Raw genomic sequence first — 21,311 nt, 5'->3', positions numbered from 1 at the left:
CGCAAACGCTTTTAACTATTGCAGACCACGGGAGGAGCGATTCATTTGCTTACTCAAAGCGATTCGTGGCTTGCAACGCGCCCCAGGATTCCAAGCAAAGAGGTCTACAGATTTGGTATTAGCAGTGTCCATAGCCAACTGGAACGGTAAATGGTTAATTAAGTTGTTGGTTGCTCTTATGATTTTACCTGGCTATATTTATAGTGAGTGAGTGAGTGAGTGAGTGAGTGAGTGAGTGAGTGAGTGAGTGAGTGAGGGTGGGTGGGTGGGTGGGTGAGTGAGTGATCGAGTGAGTGAGTGAGTGAGTGAGTGAGTGAGTGAGTGAGTGTGGGTGAGTGAGTGAGTGAGTGAGTGAGTGAGTGAGTGAGTGAGTGAGTGAGTCCCGACTTGACTTTTGAACTTGAGAGAACCCCATTTAGACCCCACAGAAACCACTTTGTCAGACGAAGCTAACACTTTAACTTTTTTCAAACGAAACACGAAAAATTAGTTTAACGCTGCTTTGAACAGTATTCCAGTTACATCACGCCATGTCAGCTTACTGTGGGAGGAAAGCCCAAAGTGACGAAGTGACCTTTACTACTTTGGTGAGCACGGGTATGCTGTTGACAGACCTAGAAACATAATCGGGGCCAACCGTGATACCAAACTTGTCTCTATCTCAGTTGTGGCCATACTCAGTGACTTTGACATCATTGACGTCGCAGCTGACGATGCAGGTCCGTCAAAATGACCTCAAACTGGTCGTCTAGCGCGAATACCTCCAGCGTGTAACCGCTTCTGGGCTGATACCACACGCAATTCTGGTATTGCCGTAGTTGTAGAGGTGGCCGTGGTGGTTCTTTCACGTAAGTGGTGGTGGGGTGAAATTGGGTTTAACGTCGCGTCCAAGATTATTGCACTTATATAGCGACGTGCCTGCACGTGCGTGCGTGCGTGCGTGCGTGCGTGCGTGCATGCGTGCGTATGTGTGTGTGTGTGGTTGCTTGTACTAGTCCGGACTGATGCCGCCGATTTATAGTGCTAGCACACTGAGATACCATGCCGCAGTTTAACATGAATACCCCACTCAGACACAGTATACTATCTCCGAGCCGACCAGTCCTTGTTTTAGCCCCTTAGTGCCGAGCGCCAGACAGGGTACCATCTTTTAACGTCTTTTGGTATGACGCGGTCGGGGATCGAACCCCGGACCTTCCGCTCTCCGTCACGAAAGTGACGCAGCGGTATGAATCTGCCTTGTGCTCTAGTAGTGATACGAGGTCGGCCGGATCTGGGAAAGTCCCGTGTGTCTGATTACGTTTCCACAGTCCTGTAATGGTGCTTCGTGCTAAGTGAAAAATCCTGATTTCGGCCAAAGATGATTCTCCTGTTTTCAGTCGGCCGACGGCGTTGTTGCGTTGTGTTTCCGTCATCCGTGGCATGCTTTCGTTGTTCACTTTCTGTAAGATTGTGATGGCATGCAAATGAAAACCCAAAGTTTTTATAGCCCAACATGTTGCACGTGCATGTCATGTTGGTGTGTTTCGGCGCCAGGCTCTCACGTGGTTGTGTTTTTGCGATTTTTCATTTTTTTCCACTAAATTTCTGCAGTACCTTATTCTTTCCACACAAATCAGTCCCATCTCTATGCAGAAATGACCAATTCATTTTTGGTATTAATTGTGTATGGATGTCAGCAACGCTGCGTTTCTATTTTTGCAGAGTATATTACTGAAAGCGGCGTGAAACAACATCCACTCACTGTTTTCGGAAAGATGGTGACATATTTGGGGGGAAGATGTCAACTCTTTGTTACATTCACAAAAAAATTGCAATTGGTGAAAAAAACGTTATAGCTGTAATCATTTCAAAACTTTGCTAACTAACGTACCTTATTGTTTAAGGTTTCCCGAAATGTTACAGTCGAATAGTAGGGCCAAGGCAACTCTAATCAGACATTACCCATTTCATGATATACAAGCATCTACATTTAAGTGTCAGTGCTATCCTGGTACCAGTCTGCCAAATAAGGTAAGTTCCACTGTCGTCTTAATTTCAGACAAAACATTGTTTTGTAATACGACGGTTAAGAATCCTTACATCGGGTTCTTGAGTTCTTTTTTTTTAACAATGACCTAGCCACGATTATTTTGTTTGGGTGAAGCCACAGAAACACCCAATAACATTTGTAACACAATTTATTTCTTAAGTGTCATTGATTGAACGTCTCAAGGGCAATACATCTTACTTGCCATCTGAAAGTGCAATGACAGCCAGGGCACGGGTTGGCCGAGTGGTTGCAGTCGCCGCTACTCGTTGAGGAGAGTTGTCTCCCTTGGTCATGCCTCGCTTTGGTTATGACCCCTGACCTGTCGGCATCTCCCCCTGAACACAGCTGTCAAGTTGTTACGATGTTGGATGGTAGACAATTGTACGAGTTGTTTCACGAACAATTTCAATAAATAGTCACGAGGACACCAGTGTTGAGTTTTGGAAGGGTGCGACTGTATACATGGAAGACTACTACTACTAATACTACTACTACTACTACTACTACTACCACTACTACTACTACTACTACTACTACTATTATTACTACTACTACTACTTCTACCCGTTAAGATCCGGATTAGGATAGGCCTTCAGCAACCCATGATTATCGTAAAAGACGACTATGCTTGTCGCAAGAGGTGACCAACGGGATCGGGTGGTCAGGCTCGCTGAATTGGTTGATGCATGTCATCCTATCGCAATTGCGTGGATCGATCCTCATGATATCAATCACTGGATTGTCTGGTTCAGACTCGATTATTTACAGACCGCCGTCATATATCTAGAAAAGTGATGAGTGCGGCGTTAAACAACAAACCAGTTGAATGGATGGCTATTTTCAGCGTCGTAGGTTACGAATCAGGCTCAAAATGAAGTTATATGACTAGCTGGTGTAGGGTTTTTATCATGAAAAATAAGCCTATAATAAAGCAAACACTTGAAAATTAGATTTGGCCTAAAAAATTACAAACGTTATCAATACGTTACTAGGCTGAAATCAGTTGCAGAAACAGTTTGTGAAATCGTCCGGATAAACAGGTTTCCGTATTAACTTATCATGTGTAAGAAAAAGAAAATCCTTTTTATACATGCAAGCATGGGATTCCGCACTAAAGAGGGTTAAATTCACAAAAGTATTTCTAGGAATTTAGGTATTTACAAGGATTTCAAGAATTTCAAAGGCGCAAGTTCGCATGAAGATTCCTTTTCAGAACAAAATCCATCTTCTCGAATTGCGTCTGCAGTTATTTTAAAAACACTTCATTTCTTTACGAAACAGTTCAACATCTCTTGAAACCGTTGGAGTTCACGTTGATCAAGGTGGAACATGAGACTTCAAAATCGTTATTTCAATTCTATATTTTTTTCAATCTATTTCTTTTCACTTCCTTCTTGTGGCTGCAGATCGATGCCGTGTTCAACAAGGACTTCGCCGACATTCTAGGTCATGGACATGATCGATCTCCTCGGTTTACAGTGTCAGCTGTGTATTGTTCAAACAAAGAAACATAATGCATGGCTATGGTTATTTCAAACCAGATATGATGTTATCATATTTGTATGATGTGGTTTCTGAATAAGCCCAATTCTAGCAAAATAATATTCAGGCAACATTGCGGGTCTGAGGTCATCTTCCCGAGGCAAGGGAGTTGACTGACTTTAGGAGTACAGTTTCCACCCTTGCCAAACTAGGCTGGATTTATGGAGTTCTGTTTTGGCTGGACTAACGAGTCTATGCCTAGTTTAAACAGGATCGAATATCGAAGTTGACATCCGGTTCGTAAACTGCCGTGCAGAATTCGATCGGTTGCAGGATTTGCAAAGCACGTGTACCGCCAACTCGGCGTCTACAGAAATATTTCAAATCTTTTTCATGTTTTAATCAAAGTGCTCATTTGATTTGATGCACTTTGCGAAGTAAGACCTGTTTTATTGCAATATAGATTTTGATTATCGAAAGCAGATCGTCCTGACTGGGCGCCGCCATTTTGTTTGAAGCAAATCCAAGTGATATGAGAGGTGGTTTATGATAGGTCAGTAGGAGGGACATAGAAGGGACATAACTCGTAATAACCACTGGTGGCTCTACGATCGAGCCCAGTTCGACAAGTTTAAAGTCAGTTAACTCCCTTGCCACGGGAAGCTGGTCTGAGGTCTGCTAAAACATTTTTTTTAAATGAGTCTTTAAAAATGCTTTTTACACTTGTTGTTTTATCTGTTGTGTTATCTGACATGGTGGGGTAAGGTATTTTTGTAAAAAATGGTCGTTAGGATGAAAAAGAATGAGAATGAAAGGAACGTGCTGCACGAAAGGCGGTTAAGGGGGAGATAAAAATTTTAAAACTCTTAATGTTTATAATTTGTTCACATACATGAGATTCAAAAAGTAGATAGGAACGAAGCAAAGGTGGTACGAGGGGTTGCAGAAAGTTCTGAGCCTAACTCCGAAGAATACATCACGAACATTTTGCTTGTATAACGTGCAGTACTTTCCTTGATTAATACAGACTGCATTTAAACCAAATACACAAAAAGGCAGTATATGTCTCCAGGCATCAAACATCTTCTCGAGGCAAGGGAGTTAACTGACTATAAAAGTCCAGTTTCCACCCTTGCCGAACTAGGCTAGAATTATGGAGTTATTAATTAATGTAGTTATTAATTATGGAGAATTAACGAGTCTATGCATTGTGCAATCAACATCGCTTAGCGAAATCGACATCCGGTTCGTAAACTGCCGTGCAGATTTCTGTCGATTGCAAGAGAGAGAGAGAGAGCGGAGAGAGAGAGAGAGAGAGAGAGAGAGAGAGAGGGGGGGGGGGGAGATATATATTATATTATCAAGGTGTCACAGCGCTGCAGCACAAGTTGTCTGATCCAGGGCGAGACACGCAAACAAACAAATCCTTTCCTCAGAATGTTCACAGTACAACTCTCTCTTTTAACAGGAACCGGGCATGGCAGATGTTTCAAATGCTTCTGACTACTGATAAGAAATACTCCAGGTTCATCATCTGATCTGTCGTTCGTGATAATCGTTTTGAAATGGACCCAACTGCGTTTGCCTAGCGATATGTAATCATGGGTGAGCCTCACCACTATGTGCCAGTGATATTCCGTCTATTGACGAACGCAAGGTGATTGTGGCGATTATACGAGCGCTTCAATTGTTCATTGGGGAAACGGCAGCAAGTTCATAGCATGCAACGAAAGAAATTGAAAGCAAAATGACATGTCATCCCAAATCAACCTCTTGGTAAAAAGTGATCTGTGGCTGGGTAATTTTGTGTAAAAAATAATTGTTGTTTTTTTAAGACTGGGATTAGAAATGGATTTGCAATCCCGACCCCGACTATGTTTGAAATAATTAAATTTTCGTTGTGTTCATTGAAACACCTGCCTCGGTTCCACAACTTTCGGGATTCATTTCTAAGTTTGTTTTCCCGTTCTTAGGGAACTAATGTTTGAATCTGGCGGTAACTGACCATGTCATTTGAAACAGCCGCCTTCTCCCGGACATATTTGTTCCGATTCGTTACAGTCTGACTGTTGCAGTTCTTCTCGCCTCTTACCTTAATTGACAGGTCATATGAACACTGTTTTGACCCTACTCTCTGTTTATTGGCTACTGACTGCGTAGGCGTGTCAAGTTATATGCATAAATTAAACAATCACCTGATTCGTGAATGTTTATCAATCTCGTCACTTTTGTCTGCTTTGATATATACAACTATGTACAACTGTTTTTGGTTAAACTATTGTAGATAAAACATGTTTTCGTTGTCGCATTCAATTATAAGCATTATATGAATGGAAAAGCCGATGGGCAAACTTTTGTAGGAATCTGCTAGGCGGATTCATACAGTTTGCACATCGGTTTTTCAATTCATACCTCAATGAACAGTAAAACAGACACAGCCAATCCTTAAATGTAAAGTTGAACCATAATTATATTTTATTGATTTTCAAAGATAACGTGTCCAACATACCCACCAGCAGTTGTGTATTATGCGATTTTTAAAATTTAAACAAAATAAATTATTTAAAAAAAATACAACCATGTAGAAGTTTCTTTGAGTTCTGACTTCAAGCGCCAATAGTTCATTTATTTGGATATGTTATCGCAAAATTTAGATAATATCAAATGATAATCAAAACATATGATAAAATCAGCTCAGTTAAAGTTTCTTTCGCTCCTCGGTTTACGAGAGATGAGGACCGCCTCCGTGGTCTAATGGTTGAGCGTCCGCCCGGAAAGCGGAAGGTCCGGGGTTCGATCCCCAGCCGCGTCATACCAAAAGACGTTAAAAGATGGTACTTGTTGTTACCCTGCCCGGCGCTCGGCATTAAGGAGCTAAAACAAGGACTGGTCGGCTCGGAGTCAGTATACTGTGTCTGAGTGGGGTATTCATGTTAAACTGCGGCATGGTATCTCAGTGAGCTAGCACTATAAATCGGCATCAGTCCGGACTAGTACCAGCAGCCACACACACACATATACACGTGCATGCACGTCGCTATATAAGTGCAATAGTCTTGGACGCGACGTTAAACCCCATTTCACCTCACCTATGAGAGATGAACAATTGTTTATTTCTTGACAAGGCTGCCATTGTACCTTTTCCAGTAAATGCATGTGAAAAGAAATATACTTTCTTACTCAACTGCCAGGAATTTGTTGTCGCTGAAATGTCGAAGCGACGTTAAACACTCACTCACTTAATCACTCAAATGTGAAACAAAGGATACTGTTTTCAAAGTGCTCCCAAACTCGGACACGCGCACCTGTTTTCGATTGTTTTATTTTACGGACGCTTCACTTATTCGCTACCTTCGTGTCACATCGCCTTATGGCATTCGTCACCACTCGCCCCTTTCCGTAACCTCCAAGAAGACGCTATTCGGCTTGTCCCGGAATAACACGAGTTGGTCACGAATGCGCCTAAAGGGCGATCTTTTTGTTCCAAAGGGCAATAACTCTCCTTTTGAAATGATATAAGAGACGGTCCAACCTGTCATCACAGGTGTCAATTCATTGATCCATCATTTCTTACAGAATTCTGATACTCATGCTCTTAAAATAGTAGTAAATTACAGAGATTTGTCCCAACAAACAACAAATCATACTGACTACCCCACAAAATGTGTATGATGCATAAATAGATCTAAATCATAGTTTTATCTTCTTGTTTTAGTAACATTATATTTATATTTTAATGTTGACAATTTAACTATTTCCCATACAAACCCACACACTATCCTGCTGTATCTAAGTATCCCGATTTTCATTCAACAGTACTTCAAGACACCTGTAGTATAAAGTGTATTTTGTAGATGTTATTATCATATAGCAAATATGAATTTAGAAAGTTTCTCATCAAATCTTCTGATGGTTAAATAAAAGCAAATTGAACCCCACAGTCATTCCATGTAGATAAATGGATATATTTATGTTATTTGTTTTTACATATAACAGATTATACTTACATATGTTACAGTCAGTGTCTATAATCAGGCCCAATATGTATTTTAAATGAAACTTTCAGTCAATGTGCATATTGTCTGATTCACTCAGGCAAGGTATATTTTTTCTTTAAAATTTTCATTAATTTATTATTGCCTGAAAAACAGGACCGGATTTTAGACAGACTGGTTGAAATGAATAAGACTGCATAATTTAATCTCCTCAATTTAATTTGGATCTATTTTGATCTTATCGGGATCAAAGTAACTTATGTAAGAAATTAAAAATGTTTTCACAATGAGCTGACTGATTCTCCAAACATGAAAGAATACCAGAGTCCCTTTTTTATGTTACCTATCTTTATTAGCATAATATTCAGTTCAGAAACAGATGACTGCTAAAAGTCATGCATGTGTAATCAAATACTAGTACACATGCACAAGTATGCCAAGATATTAAATAAAATAATAAGAGTCATTGTGCAATGCAGATATCTTTTGGCGTGAAGAGAATAAAGAATAACATTAATAATTTGTTTATGTTGGAATTTGAAACATCAGTTTAGAACAAGGAAACATAAAAAGCAAGGCCTAATGAAGTTAAGAATCAGCTTTATCTGTGTCACAATCATATGATTATTGTCAATGAAAACTGGATGTAGACACTACACTGTTAATACAATCAACATTATAGAGATTGACAATTAGTATGAATATATTGTTTTATTTTATAAAAATTGTAGTTGGTACAAATACTTTTGAATATGTATTTTAACTAATATATAGGGTCCTTTGTGTCTGAATTTTTTTTCTACTTTGTAAAATTAAAAAAAGGCCAAAATAATATATATCTTTCATTGATCATATTGAAATATAATCATGGTAGTATTTGGCAACAAACAGCTACCATTCATATACATAAATCCTTTTATACAAAATGCACCAATTAACCCTTAAATATCAAAACAGATTTTAGTTATTTCCATTTCTTTTATTTTGAACATTGTATCATGATATCTAGTTGATGACGTAATTTTACAGTGCCTTTTACTCTTACAATTTCTTGAGAACATTTCTCATTGCTCTCTGTTATATATCTGACAAATACTTACATGTGTTGCTGTCAATATTCCCAACATTGAGGCTACGGGCAACGTTGCATGAGACCTTCACATTTCGCGTATCGTATCGCCCCACCGCTGTACATACTGAAATATAGCCATATGATGTAGCCCTCTCGACGATGCTACAACATAGATATAGGAACGTATACAAAATCTACTTAATTTTTAAAAGTGTGATATTCATACATGAAGGGCAACACTTTCAGTTCCGATTGCAAAACGTCAACAAAGCGACCTGGGATGAACGACCAGCTGATCTCACCGCATGGCTTCGAACGCCTATCTAGTGGTTAACTATCCAATATAATCAGTCGTGGTCATCCCTGATGTATCATTAAATCAAGGAACATTTATTTCCGGACATGGCAATAGATAAATCACTGTTTAGGCGAAAAGATATGCTGTCCACACACAAGCGTGACCGTTGCCGACAGAGGTGAAGGTTATACCAGTTAACTGTCTGTTGACCTTTTTCACACTTTCGCCATCTTGGATCGAAAACGAGGCTTGGAGAGCATAGCTCCATGCAGTGTGAGTCGCATCAGCTCATAGGGAACAGACAGCATGTTGTGCATTTCACTGATGGACATTTCAAACAAACAAAAATGGTATCCTCTGTATCTAATACAGAAGATATTACACATTTAATCATGAGGTCCAACTAAAATATGCCTGTAATACACTGGAATTAGCATTTTGCTGTCAGGATTCCGGAAGTGAATCGAAAGGTGCATTTCGAGATACGTTTTTCAGAAATAGATTGTTTTATCATAACCTCGTCGGCATATAGGTACAATGTGGCAGTACATTCACTGACAGAAGTTTTGTATCGTAAATGAACCGCATAACATGAAACACGTCAGTGTACTTTTGCAAATTTGCTATGTCAATCAATACGTGGCTTGGCGAACTCGAGATCGTCGATCATGTTTATTTCACGTTTCATAGTGGTGTTTGCTGCACAACGCACTATCGTTTTGCCATGAGTCCAGTTGACAAAAGAAACTTTTTCTGCTATGATTTTCATCTTAACATATTACGATGTAAATGAAATTAGTTCACCAAATAATTCGTGTGTCAAAATACATATTCCGAAGAAGACCCCGGTTCAATTTCCCACATGGATACAATATCCGAAGGCCATTTCTGGTGTTCCTTGGCATATTGCTAAAAGCTTCGTTAAACGACACTCACTCACACCCCCACCCCAGCCCGTGTACCTCTGCACCCTGCACCTTTGTACCCTTGCGCCTTTGCACCCTGCACCTTTGCACCCTTGCACCTAAAAATTTGCACTACTGCACCTTTGCACACCTGCACTTTGTACCCCTTCACCTTTGCACCCCTATACCTTTGTATCCCTGCACCCCTGCGCCTTTGCATCCCTGCGCCTTTGTATCCCTGCACTCCTGCACCCTGCATCTTTGCACCCCTATACCATTGTATCCCTGCACCCCTGCACCCTGCATCTTTGCACCCCTGCGTCTTTGTACCCCTGCGCCGTTGCACCCCTGCGTCTTTGCACCCCTATCTTTTTGTATGCCTGAACCCCTGCGCCTTTGCACCCTGCATCTTTGCACCCCTGCGTCTTTGCACCCTGCATCTTTGCACCCCTGCGTCTTTGCACCCTGCATCTTTGCACCCCTGCGTCTTTGCACCCTGCATCTTTGCACCCCTGCGTCTTTGCACCCTGCATCTTTGCACCCCTGCGTCTTTTAACCCATGTGCCTTTGCACCCCTGCGCCTTTACACTCTGCATCTTTGCACTTCTGCACCTTTATACCCCTATACCTTTGCATCCCTGCGCTTTTGCACCCCTGCGCCTTTGCACCCCTGCGCCGTTGCACCCCTATACCTTTGTATGCCTGAACCCCTGCGTCTTTGTACCCCTGCGTCTTTGCACCCTCCATACCTTTGTATCCCTGCACCTTTGCACCCTGCATCTTTGTACCCCTGCGTCTTTGTACCCCTCCGTCTTTGCATCCCTTCACCTTTGTATCCCTGCACCCCTGCGCCTTTGCACACCTGCACCTTTGTACCCCTGCACCTTTGCACGCCTGCACTTTGTACCCCTGCACCTTTGCACACCTGCACCTTTGTATCCCTGCACCTTTGCACGCCTGCACTTTGTACCCCTGCACCTTTACACTTATGCAAACCTCTGGTGTTTCATTCACAAGAAATCACCAGGACAAACTAACAGTTGATAATTCTATCGACTTCGTACGAACGGTAGTCCTAGCCAATTGCCCGAAACGATATCAATAGTCCGTAAGCCGGTTTGTTGAAAAAGGTTGTTAAAAAACAGCACTAAACATAGAAAAACATGGTCAGATGCATAGATGTGTATGATTCTTTTAAAAACATAACTAATTTTACACAAAATCATCAAATTACTGCGGCAAGATGATTCAATCTGCACTGAAGGCGAAAACGAAAACTGCTTGTCGAAAGACTGTTTCTGATTTTGTGAAGTATAACCGGTAAAACCAACGTACTGCACGTGACCCAAATGGCGAACAGCCATTGGACCAAAGCCTTTAGCCGTGCTCTTATAAGTCAATTATAGACCTGAGAACATATACCGGTATATGGTCTTTGAACTAATGAAATCATTAATGTATACATCAAAGATACTCTATCTGTTCACGTCATCTCTGGAAACGAGAGCTTTGCGTTTCCAGGGACTATATTTATAAGCATTCTTATGAATACCGCCCCAGTGTCTACACAACCTAGAAAGGGCACACCTTTCTCACAATGCATTTCGCTGCATATCAAGTTGTCAAGAAAACTAGACCCTGTCATGCTCAGCCTCGTATTGGTGTATTTCAATATGAGGTTCTGTAGACAGGAACAGACCTTCACGATGTCTCACCTGAAATCACGTATGAACGCGGTTGCGAAATGTGAACCACGATCGTTGCTTAACTGGACATACTTGGAACTTTAACCCCGTGCTTGTGGCACTGACAACGACATGTGGTATGTGGATGTTATATCCGTGAGTTTTGTAAAAAATAATTACGTTTCTAAATCGTAAGATACAAAATAACACATTTCGTGGCCATCATCGTTGTCACAGGTGTTGTTTTGGGGTTTTATATTTTTATTAAGATAACTGAACAACTGTTTTTTTATGTACGATATGTTCATTTCAGAGACTAGATTTTAGTCTACCTGTTTCAGTTTGTTTAAGAATAGGTGCCCTTAATCTTAGCAGTTCGGAATACGCCTCTCCTGTGTAGCTTCGTGCACACGAAGAAGACCTTTTTATTATGTGGGTAAAGAAGGTCAACCACTTGTGCGTATAATACCTTCACCAAAAATTTAACGCATGAGGAGAAAAATTCAATAGGCTTTGGCGATGTATTGCTAACTGCAAACCAGGAATCTCTGCATGACTCGTTTGCCCCAAGCGTATATTACCTTTGTGTTTTCTGTTCTCATTTACTATTAATCATTTATTATTTAACGCACATTTCGTTTGCTCCAAGCGTTTATAAACTCTTTTTATACTTTATATTAATCCTTCATTATTTAACGCACATTTGTTTATATGGCACATCACGTGACAGGGCACTTAATTAAATAAAAAAGACGCCCTGTTCTGATGTATATACCTCTATTAGTATTACATTGGACTATTGGTAACCAACAAATTTGTGGTGGCACGTGGACCTGCCTTGTACGCCAATAGTCGCCTCTTACGGCCAGCAATGGCGTGCTGTGGACACGACACATTCTACCCAGGTTCCCCAGGGGGAAAACACACATGTAACGGCAGGCTTTAAGGGTCATGTTGTGAAGTAATTGTGTTTCATATAAAGTGGACCCGTGAGTGAGTGAGTAAGGTTTTACGCCGCTTTTAGCAATATTCCAGCAATATCACGGCGGGGGACACCAGAAATGGGCTTCACACATTGTACCCATGTCGGGAATCGAACCCGGGTTTTCGGCGTGACGAGCGAACGCTTTAACCACTAGGCTACCCGACCGCCCAGTGGACCCGTGAAGATCCGGGGTAGAATAGGTCTTAAGAAACCCATGCTTGCCGTAAAAGGCGACACAGCATAGTCGCCATTTACGGCAAGCATGGGTTGCTGAGTGAGTGAGTGAGTGAGTATGGTTTTACGCCGCTTTTAGCAATATTCCAGCAATATCACGGCGGGGGACACCAGAAATGGGCTTCACACATTGTACCCAGGTCGGGAATCGAACCCGGGTCTTCCGCGTGACGAGCTAACGCTTTAACCACTAGGCTACCCGACCGCCCCCATGGGTTGCTGAAGACCTTTTCTAATTGGGATTTTCACGGGTCTTGGCTCCTGAGAGTTTCTAGGGCTTCGGTTCTGCCCCACTCTGAAGCACATGTAGCTTGACGCAGCAGCGAATGGATGAGATGGCAATGTGGTTGTTACCCTTCTAGCGCCTACTATACTCCCCAGGGAGCTGAGAATGATTCTTGAGGACAAACTGATCCAGTGACCGGGGAAATAATAGCGCTTTGAGCATGCCCCTGGGGTGTGTGGAAATATGCGCAATATGAATAGATTATAATAATAATAATAATAATAATAATAATAATTATTATTATTATCATTATTATTATTACATAACAAACCGGTTGTTAGTGTGTGGGAGCTGCATCAGCACAATCGTCGTTCTCCGTGGTCTGGCGTTGTTTCAGAATCCGTCTTTAAGGTCGCGGTACTTCGTTTTGTTGTCAGTGGCTTTTCCCCGGCTGCGACTACATCGTTTTTTTGTCTTTGCGGTCATCTGAAGCAATTCGGGATTTTCGTAAGCTCACATACATGTACGTTTGGTGGCCTTTCCTACTAGTTCACTCATAAACTCGACGAAAAGTGTCCACTCATGAACTTAATCAAACGCGTTCGTCATAGCTGATGATGACACAAACACGGGAAAAACTTCAATAGAAAGAGTGAAAAGATCATGAATGGTCTGCTTGGTGTGAAGATGTGAACCTTCCCGACTCTGAAGGCGTTGTATTCCTGAAAGTACCCAAGCCTAAGTGTACCCCGGAGCGTTAAAGCGTCAATTGTTGGACATACCCGGATATCCAAATATTTGGCGACTTATCACGGGGTCCCACGTTGGCAGTTTCTTTGACATGCCGAGAGATAATCCATGTATTGTGATTAGCAAGTGCTTCTCTGATGTACCGACTATAGTCTGTATGACATACTGTGTCCACAACGGTATATTATGAACAGACGATGTACAGCTTGCTGTGCGTAAAGAATGGTATTCTATGGGGTGTATATGTTTTTAAAATTTTAATTCAATGTTAGAATCTGGTACCATCTAAAAACATAACACGAGACCATCAGCGATTTACCTAGTTTCTACGCCCTAAACACCATTGACGTCTGGCCAAATTGTGTCGATTTGTTAACGGCTGTACAACAGGTGGTCGCCGCGCATGAAGTCAATATCTAATCGTTTTCCTAGGCACTTGAAATCGGGTGGCCTGCTGCAAGTGAACAGCAATTTCCAAAAAAGTCTGCAAAATCTCAGACTGAGACACATTGAACATTTGGTTACCTATCGCTTAGTCCTACCAGTTTGAAGCATGCCAGAGCCCTCAGGCGTTCATCACGTTCTAGACGACGCATTCCCAACATGATTTCAAAGACTGCACCGTAAGTAGTTGAAAAGCGCTTACGGGTTACTGTTTGTGGATAACGAAAATCAACAATGCTGATGGTTTAGGGCGATTTGACGACCTTTCACTGAAGTGTCAAAATCAAGAATGACCCCTTTCCAATGTGCCGGGTGTGTTGGGGCGTTAGGACCTTTCTGTTGACGACCTATCGTAATACCTCGTCATGTGGCCTAGTGTTACAAAACCCCAGGGCACGTAATACTAAAGGTTAATTCATGGCTATTCGTGTTAAGTCCGGGACAAGCCTACTAGCGTCTTACATGTTGTTGATAGGGCTGGGTGCGAAGAATGACACCCAGACTATCATTCGTCACCACTTGCCCGTCTCGGAACGTGCAAGAAGACTCGTCTCCTAATCAATCAACGTTTGGTGCGAATGTACCATAAACCAAGTGGAATGTGTGTATTGCTAATTACTTTGGTCAAATAGGTTTCCTTAATAGCTTTTGCTTATAGATATATTTGTATGTAGATTATGCCAAAGTTACAGTCACAAATCGTTCACAATACTGAAGAGCAAGTGTCTGTAGTTGGCAACAGTGTTTGTTTGTTTGTTTGTTTGTTTGTTTGTTGTATTTCAAGCATAGTCGCCTTTTACGGCAAGCATGGGTTGCAGAAGAGCTACTCTACCCCGGATCTTCACGGTTCGAGTCGCTATGCATTCAGCTTGACCCGGAGTGACTCGAGAGGCCATGATTGACACATTACATGCGCGGACGTTACGTTATGTCACATTCATTAAAATAATTCTGTCAGGGTTGTGGCGATGACGACGATGAAGATAACCAATTACTAGTTGGTCGCGTATTTAACAACATAATGACTGACACAGTCCTCATGATCATTATAGCAAAGGAAAGGGTCATGCTTGAGATTGCTTCATGATAGCTGGTATGTGCGTGGCCCAGGGCGGGTGTTTCGGAATGTTCGTCATAATGCACGTTGGCCATTGACCTTCACTCGGGCACCGTGTATTCCTTGACTAATCGCAGAATACTGGGGCAACCTTTCTCAAACCTAGCTCTGAACTCTCCGACATATATAACTTGTCAGAACCATCGCCAACATCTTAATACTACGATTACCTGCCTAAATATACACCTGTGTAAACCAACAACTTGTCAAAACCGTAACGACATCTAAATACTCCGGCTACCTGTCAAAACAACTTGTATAAACCGTTACCGACATCTTAATACTCCGACATTCTGCCTAAAAATACACGCGTGTAAATCAACAAATTGTATAAACCCTTAACGAAATCTTAATACCCCGAAACCCTGCCTAAGCCAACACTCGTGTAACCTACAACTTGTATAAGCCGTTACCGTCATGTTAGTACTCCGACTACCTGCCTAAACCAACACCCGTGTAAACCAACAACTTGTATAAACCGTAACCGACAACTTAATACTCCGAGTACCTGTCTAAACCAAAACCCGTGTAAACCAACAACTTGTATGAACCGTTACCGCCAACTTAATACTCCGAGTACCTGTCTAAACCAACACCCGTGTAAACAAACAACTTGTATATACCGTTACCGACAACCTAATACTTCGGCTACCTGTCAAAACCAACAACCGCGTACATCAGCAACTTGAATAAACCAGCAACTTGTCAAAGCCGTTTCCGACATCTTACTACCCCGACTAACTGTCTTAACCAAAACCCGTGTAAACCAACAACTTGTATATACCGTAACCGACTTCTTAATACTTCGACTTCCAGTCAAAACCAACAACCGCGTACATCAGAAACTTGAATAAAGCGTTGACAACATCCTAATGCTCAATCATTTCTAATAAATCCAGTCATAATTTAATTTACCTTACTAATTATCATTTACCAACGGCATTATCACATTATCATACACAATATCCTCAAAAATATACAAACCATAATTAGTTCGACCTGCTTTTTTTTAAGGTGAAATAAATCACGACAGTGCGTTATCACACACGCAAACGATTTACTCTCTGGCAACAAATTCCTCTTAAATCCTCGAGTATTGACCAGATGACTCTGAACTTCCACCACATGCTTTCGTCATCCATTAAACAAATATACCACACGCCCACTTGATAAACATAAAACAACGACCTGAACGTTAAGCTCAATGACCTTAAAAAAAAAAATAACACAAAAAAATTCGCACGGAAGACTGTTAATAGGAATGTGTCGTGTATGATATTTGTCAAACATGTAATTGATGGTGATATGCAAACTTTAAGGTTGAAAGTGTAGGATTGCTCCCTCTGACCGAGATGTGCCGAGTGTCGGTCACGTGTCACGAGCGTAATGCTCGTCGCATTAACTGGCCGGCAGAAGGAAGTTGGAGTGAGACAAGGCTCCGAGCTGAGCCTACGATCGTTGTTGAAATATGAGCCCTGGAGTCACGTGAGTACAGCCTATCGTTATTATAACTTAAGTAACTTTTCAACGCTTTCATTTAAAAAATTATAACAACATCAAATGTAGACTTAAGGCGCTGATGTAAGATCTATTGAACAAGCGATGTTCTGATATATGAATATGTGTAAGTTTATGACCAACGAGTATTTCTTAGATATGGGTAAAGACAGTCGACGTATGGCAAGAATTTCATCTTGGGCCACGTACCTGCTCATAGTTAGACTTTTCCCCGAATGATCAGCTTTTCACTTTTTTTATCCATATTTATATAATCACGAGTAATGGAGACAGCATGATATCTAGCGCCTCTAAACATGCATTTTATTTGATTGATGACTTAACATTTTGTGAGGACCCACAACATAATTTCTTTCAAAATATTTAGCTTGTCCAGTAAGCGCATTTAAATTTCTTTAAAAAAAATATTTTTTCGAAATGTTCCGGAAATAATATTTACAAAAAAACCCCAGATGTGTTATTCTTAAAAACTGATCAAATCGACGTTAAACCTGCCTCATTCGCTTATGTTACACACTAAATTCGAGACAACTTAAATTCCGATTAGTTATGTATCCTAATAAGACGCCCATGGCCACCGTCTTTAAGGACGTGTCGCTGGTTGTGACAACAAATCTGTTGAAGCTCGGCAAACAAACACCTGCACACATACCTTGCTCTATACGTGACCACTCGTGTCATTCCGGGACATGTCGAACGACCTTCTTGCAGTTATCGCAGTAGTAGTATGAATAGTTGTGGTAGCAGCAGCGGCCGTAGAAGTTTGTTTATTTGTTTGTTATTTAACACCACACTCAGAAATATGCCAGCTATATGACGACAGTCTGTAAATAATCGAATCTGGTCGAGACAATCCAGTAATTGATATCATGAGCATCGATGGGATACGATGACATGCATCAACCAAGTCAGCGAGCCTGACCGCCCGATCCCCTTAGTCACCTCTTACGACAAGCAAAGACGTATTTTACGGCAAGTATGGGTTGCTGAAGAACTCTTATAACGTGGATCTTCACGGGACCACAAGCGGCAGTATTTTTGTAAAAAGATTCTTGTCATATAACTGGAATTCTGCAGTGAGCGGTGTTAAACAACAACATTCATACTTTCAGGACAGAGTTGCGTCCCTTGGGCACGCCAGGAACCTATGATTGTGGGTTCGTGTTTCTAGATTTGTCAGCACCATACCCGTACTCATGGGTTTCATCGAAGTGGTAATCGTTTGAGACCTGCCTCACTTCGGGTTTCCTCCCACGTTAAGCTGACACGCCGTGGTATAACTGGAATACTGTTGAAAGCGACGTTAAACCCAACACACTCACTCACTCATTCTTGTGCCTACCCTTTTAAGAGACAGATGCCACATGCAAAATAGTTCCCAAGGGAGGTAACTGGTTTGATCGTGAATCTATCCATGCACGCAATGAAAGGAGATAATTTCGTGTGTTTCATGCTTCGAATAATGATGTAGATAGACAGGTGTATATTTCCGCATGGGCGTATCACAATACATTTGTCTGATCAAATTGTCTCAAACACAAGCTCAAGGGATATTTGAAGAAAATTCACACTCTGCGCCAAGTGCAATCTCATTAAAATGAAACCTCAGTACTCGCTATCGCTCGACAAAGATCTGAGGACTACTTTGACCGACCAATAAACTAACATGAGCCAATCAGAAATGGGTTCTCAAACTTTAAAAGGTACCACGGGGTATGGAAAATCTCGTCCGTTTCAAAGGTTTATCCATTGACCGTGAGATTGTTTGTCCTGCTGAACCGGGAGATTGGCGACGATTTTGTCGGAATCAGTTGTAAAGTCCTTAACTGTCGTTCGGAATGGTTCGTTTTAACCCTCGGAGATTGCGTGTTTAGAAAACAAACACATTCGGGCTTTCACTTTCGCGATCTCGTAAATATATACCATCAACGCCATGGTATAACAATATATTTACAACAGGAAACCTTATACCATGCCGGCGCTTATACAATAGAGCACAATGTATGAATATCAATTTTCTGTCAGAATTTTGTATTGTTGGAATCATAACGTAATAATTTAGGTAAAACAAAACGTCTACGCCAGAGAATAATCAGTCTCGATTATCCGCTGAAACAGATTTCACTGGACGTAAAAGGCAAAATAGGGGTGATAATTACATGAATGGATAACTGAAATGCAGTGATAACACCAGGTGTTTGCGAAAAGAGTTGCATGTCCTGCCCTGCCAGTAGCACCCGCCACTTGTACAATTTGGGTGTATGTGTTTGTTCTCTGACGCCGCACAGCATTAATCCTGCCATGCGCCGGCGGCCTGAAAACAAACCAGACAATCAAGTGATCGATGGACCAGAAAGATTTAATGAGATTGCCCTGGGTAAAAACGTGTAAACAACAGATCTGTTGTGCTGAGATATTTTTTTATGTCATAACAACGCATACTAGATTTTCGCCCTATAATACAAATTGGCAAGCGAGATATTTGACAAGCTTCATTTATGGCATGTGATTTCAAATTTCGTTGTCTTCAGGTAGTTTTATTATCTTTTAGTGAGTTTTATGTCATCGATGATGCTTTAAGCAAAGAAATTTGTTTCAGCTGAAAATTACACTTTCTTTCCTCAAATAATTTTCGTACAATGAATGTATTTCACCTAAAATACAACATGTCTGTTCAATTGAAATAATTCAGGGCTGGGTGCACTCCTGATTGCGTACAGATCCAGATGTCATAATATCGTTTTCTGACAATGGAATAAAATACAATAGGCCCTCATCGCATTCTGGAAACAAATGATGTTTTGAATTAATTTTATTAAATATTTTTATTTTTTCGTTTCAGGTTGTTCCAGAAATGTAGAGCACTCTTGTGTCAGAGACGGTCTCAGGTTATCCGCTTCTACTTCCTCCTATATGGGACAACGTTCTTCCTCGTTCTACCGCTTCTATGTCTCGATCTTCGTCACTCTGTGTACTACTTCCGGTTGAAGAGCAGCAACCAAGAGGGAATACGTTTGCAACGCGAGAACGATCAACGATTGGCTAAGACTCAACAAATCATACAAATGTATGCAGAGTCCTTATCAAAAAGCAACAAATCAACGCCTTTGTTACATTCAGAAAATATAGACGTTGGAATTACCGTGGTGACGGTCTCGAGGAACCGTCGATACAAGGGAGGTTATCAGCCTCGGCATCTCACACAAGGTCTAGGTCGTTTGGTTGATTTGATAAATACCTCCAACACGGAACTGAAATACGGAATATTTTTGTGCAATGTTGACGGTGACCCGGACAGTTATCATGAAGCAAAGTCATTGAATTCAACTTTTACAACGTTTCAGAAATTTAAAGAAAAGCAGACAAAGTTTGTTGATATTTTTGAAAAAGAGAAACTTGATTATATTTATTGCATTGAAGAGACACTAAAACGAAATGCGTCCAATGTATTTATGATCGAGGACGATTCCTACCCACATTACGATTTGTTTATTGTCCTTGAAAAAGTTCTAAAGTATGATAAACAAAAGGAAAAACTGAAGACTAATAATGTGACTTTCATAAAGTTTTATCATCCAGAACGGTTGCTAGGATACATAAGTTTAGAAATGGAGAGACTTCCTGAATTGATTGCATTCGGTGCTGTGTTTGGAACAGTATTAACCGTCCTTGTTATGTTTTGCCTGTTTAAGGAAAGTGACCAAAATGTACAATTGTTGTGGCTATTAAATGTCATATACTTTTCCCTTTTGGCTTTGGCAATTGGTCGTGTGAATTTAATAGAACTGCGCAGGTTTTCTGCGCACATGTACCAATTCACCCAATCGCCATCATGCTGTACCCAAGCGATGCTTTTTCCGCAAGATGGTGCAATGAGTATGGTAAAACATCTTAAAGAGGTTACATGTAAAACGGGGTATGGGAAAGATACGGCTTTGGAGGAGATTCGAAGGAGAGGACACTACAAGGCTTTGATGGTGCAGCCAAACTTGTTTATACACACCGGTCTTTTTTCCACAGTTCGACAAAGAATGGTAAACCCGTACCTTCTTGGGAAATAATAAATGCTGAATGAACAATTCACACATAAGCATAATCATTGGATCTACCTATATTTTGTCGAATGTTGAGGGATACCGAGCTGCAGACTGGGGAAATAATTTGTGCTCTTGCTGATTAAATATTAAATTCTGTTTCCCCTTTTTTATTGTTCCGGGTTTTTATTGTTACGTGTACACATAACATAAGATTGATGTGAAGCATCAACACGGTGCCAAAATCAATGATGTGTGTTGAAAAGACAATCTTTGTGTTCTAAACGTGGAAATATTGTTCAAAACCTAGGGAAACTCGGTCTCGGTGGAATGAATGGCTGCAATTTTTCAAGGTCAATTTCAAATTTCAATGTCATTCATTCATTATAGTTACTAGTACAAAAGAAAAATGTGTACAATAAAGTTAGTGTTTGGTTTTGGTTAAAATGACCACTTTCTCCATCTGGTATCGAAAACGAGGCTTGGAGTGCACAGCTCCATGAAGGGAGATTCGAATTCGAACCCACGATCAAA

At 41.0% G+C, this 21,311-nt stretch overlaps 1 protein-coding gene across 3 annotated transcripts; it reads left to right on the top strand.

The window, feature by feature from the left end:
- Positions 1-11,226: 11,226 nt before the first annotated feature.
- Positions 11,227-20,945, top strand: LOC124122649 (post-GPI attachment to proteins factor 4-like). Of its 3 annotated transcripts, none has more exons than XM_048393566.1 (2): positions 11,227-11,606; positions 19,586-20,945. In XM_048393566.1, the coding sequence occupies exons 1-2, from the start codon at positions 11,602-11,604 to the stop codon at positions 20,802-20,804; spliced, it is 1,224 nt and encodes a 407-aa protein (XP_048249523.1). In that variant the 5' UTR covers positions 11,227-11,601; the 3' UTR covers positions 20,805-20,945. The 3 variants fall into 3 exon arrangements, with proteins under 3 accessions (XP_048249523.1, XP_048249522.1, XP_048249520.1); XM_048393565.1 differs by having other exon boundaries at positions 11,270-11,625; XM_048393563.1 differs by lacking the exon at positions 11,227-11,606 and adding an exon at positions 16,556-16,710.
- Positions 20,946-21,311: the final 366 nt, after the last annotated feature.

Source organism: Haliotis rufescens, unplaced genomic scaffold (assembly GCF_023055435.1).
Source record: "Haliotis rufescens isolate VD_foot unplaced genomic scaffold, xgHalRufe1.0.p SCAF_12, whole genome shotgun sequence".
NCBI lineage: Eukaryota > Metazoa > Mollusca > Gastropoda > Lepetellida > Haliotidae > Haliotis > Haliotis rufescens.
Note: the sequence above shows the minus strand (reverse complement) of the source record. Positions and strands in the feature narration are given on the sequence as shown.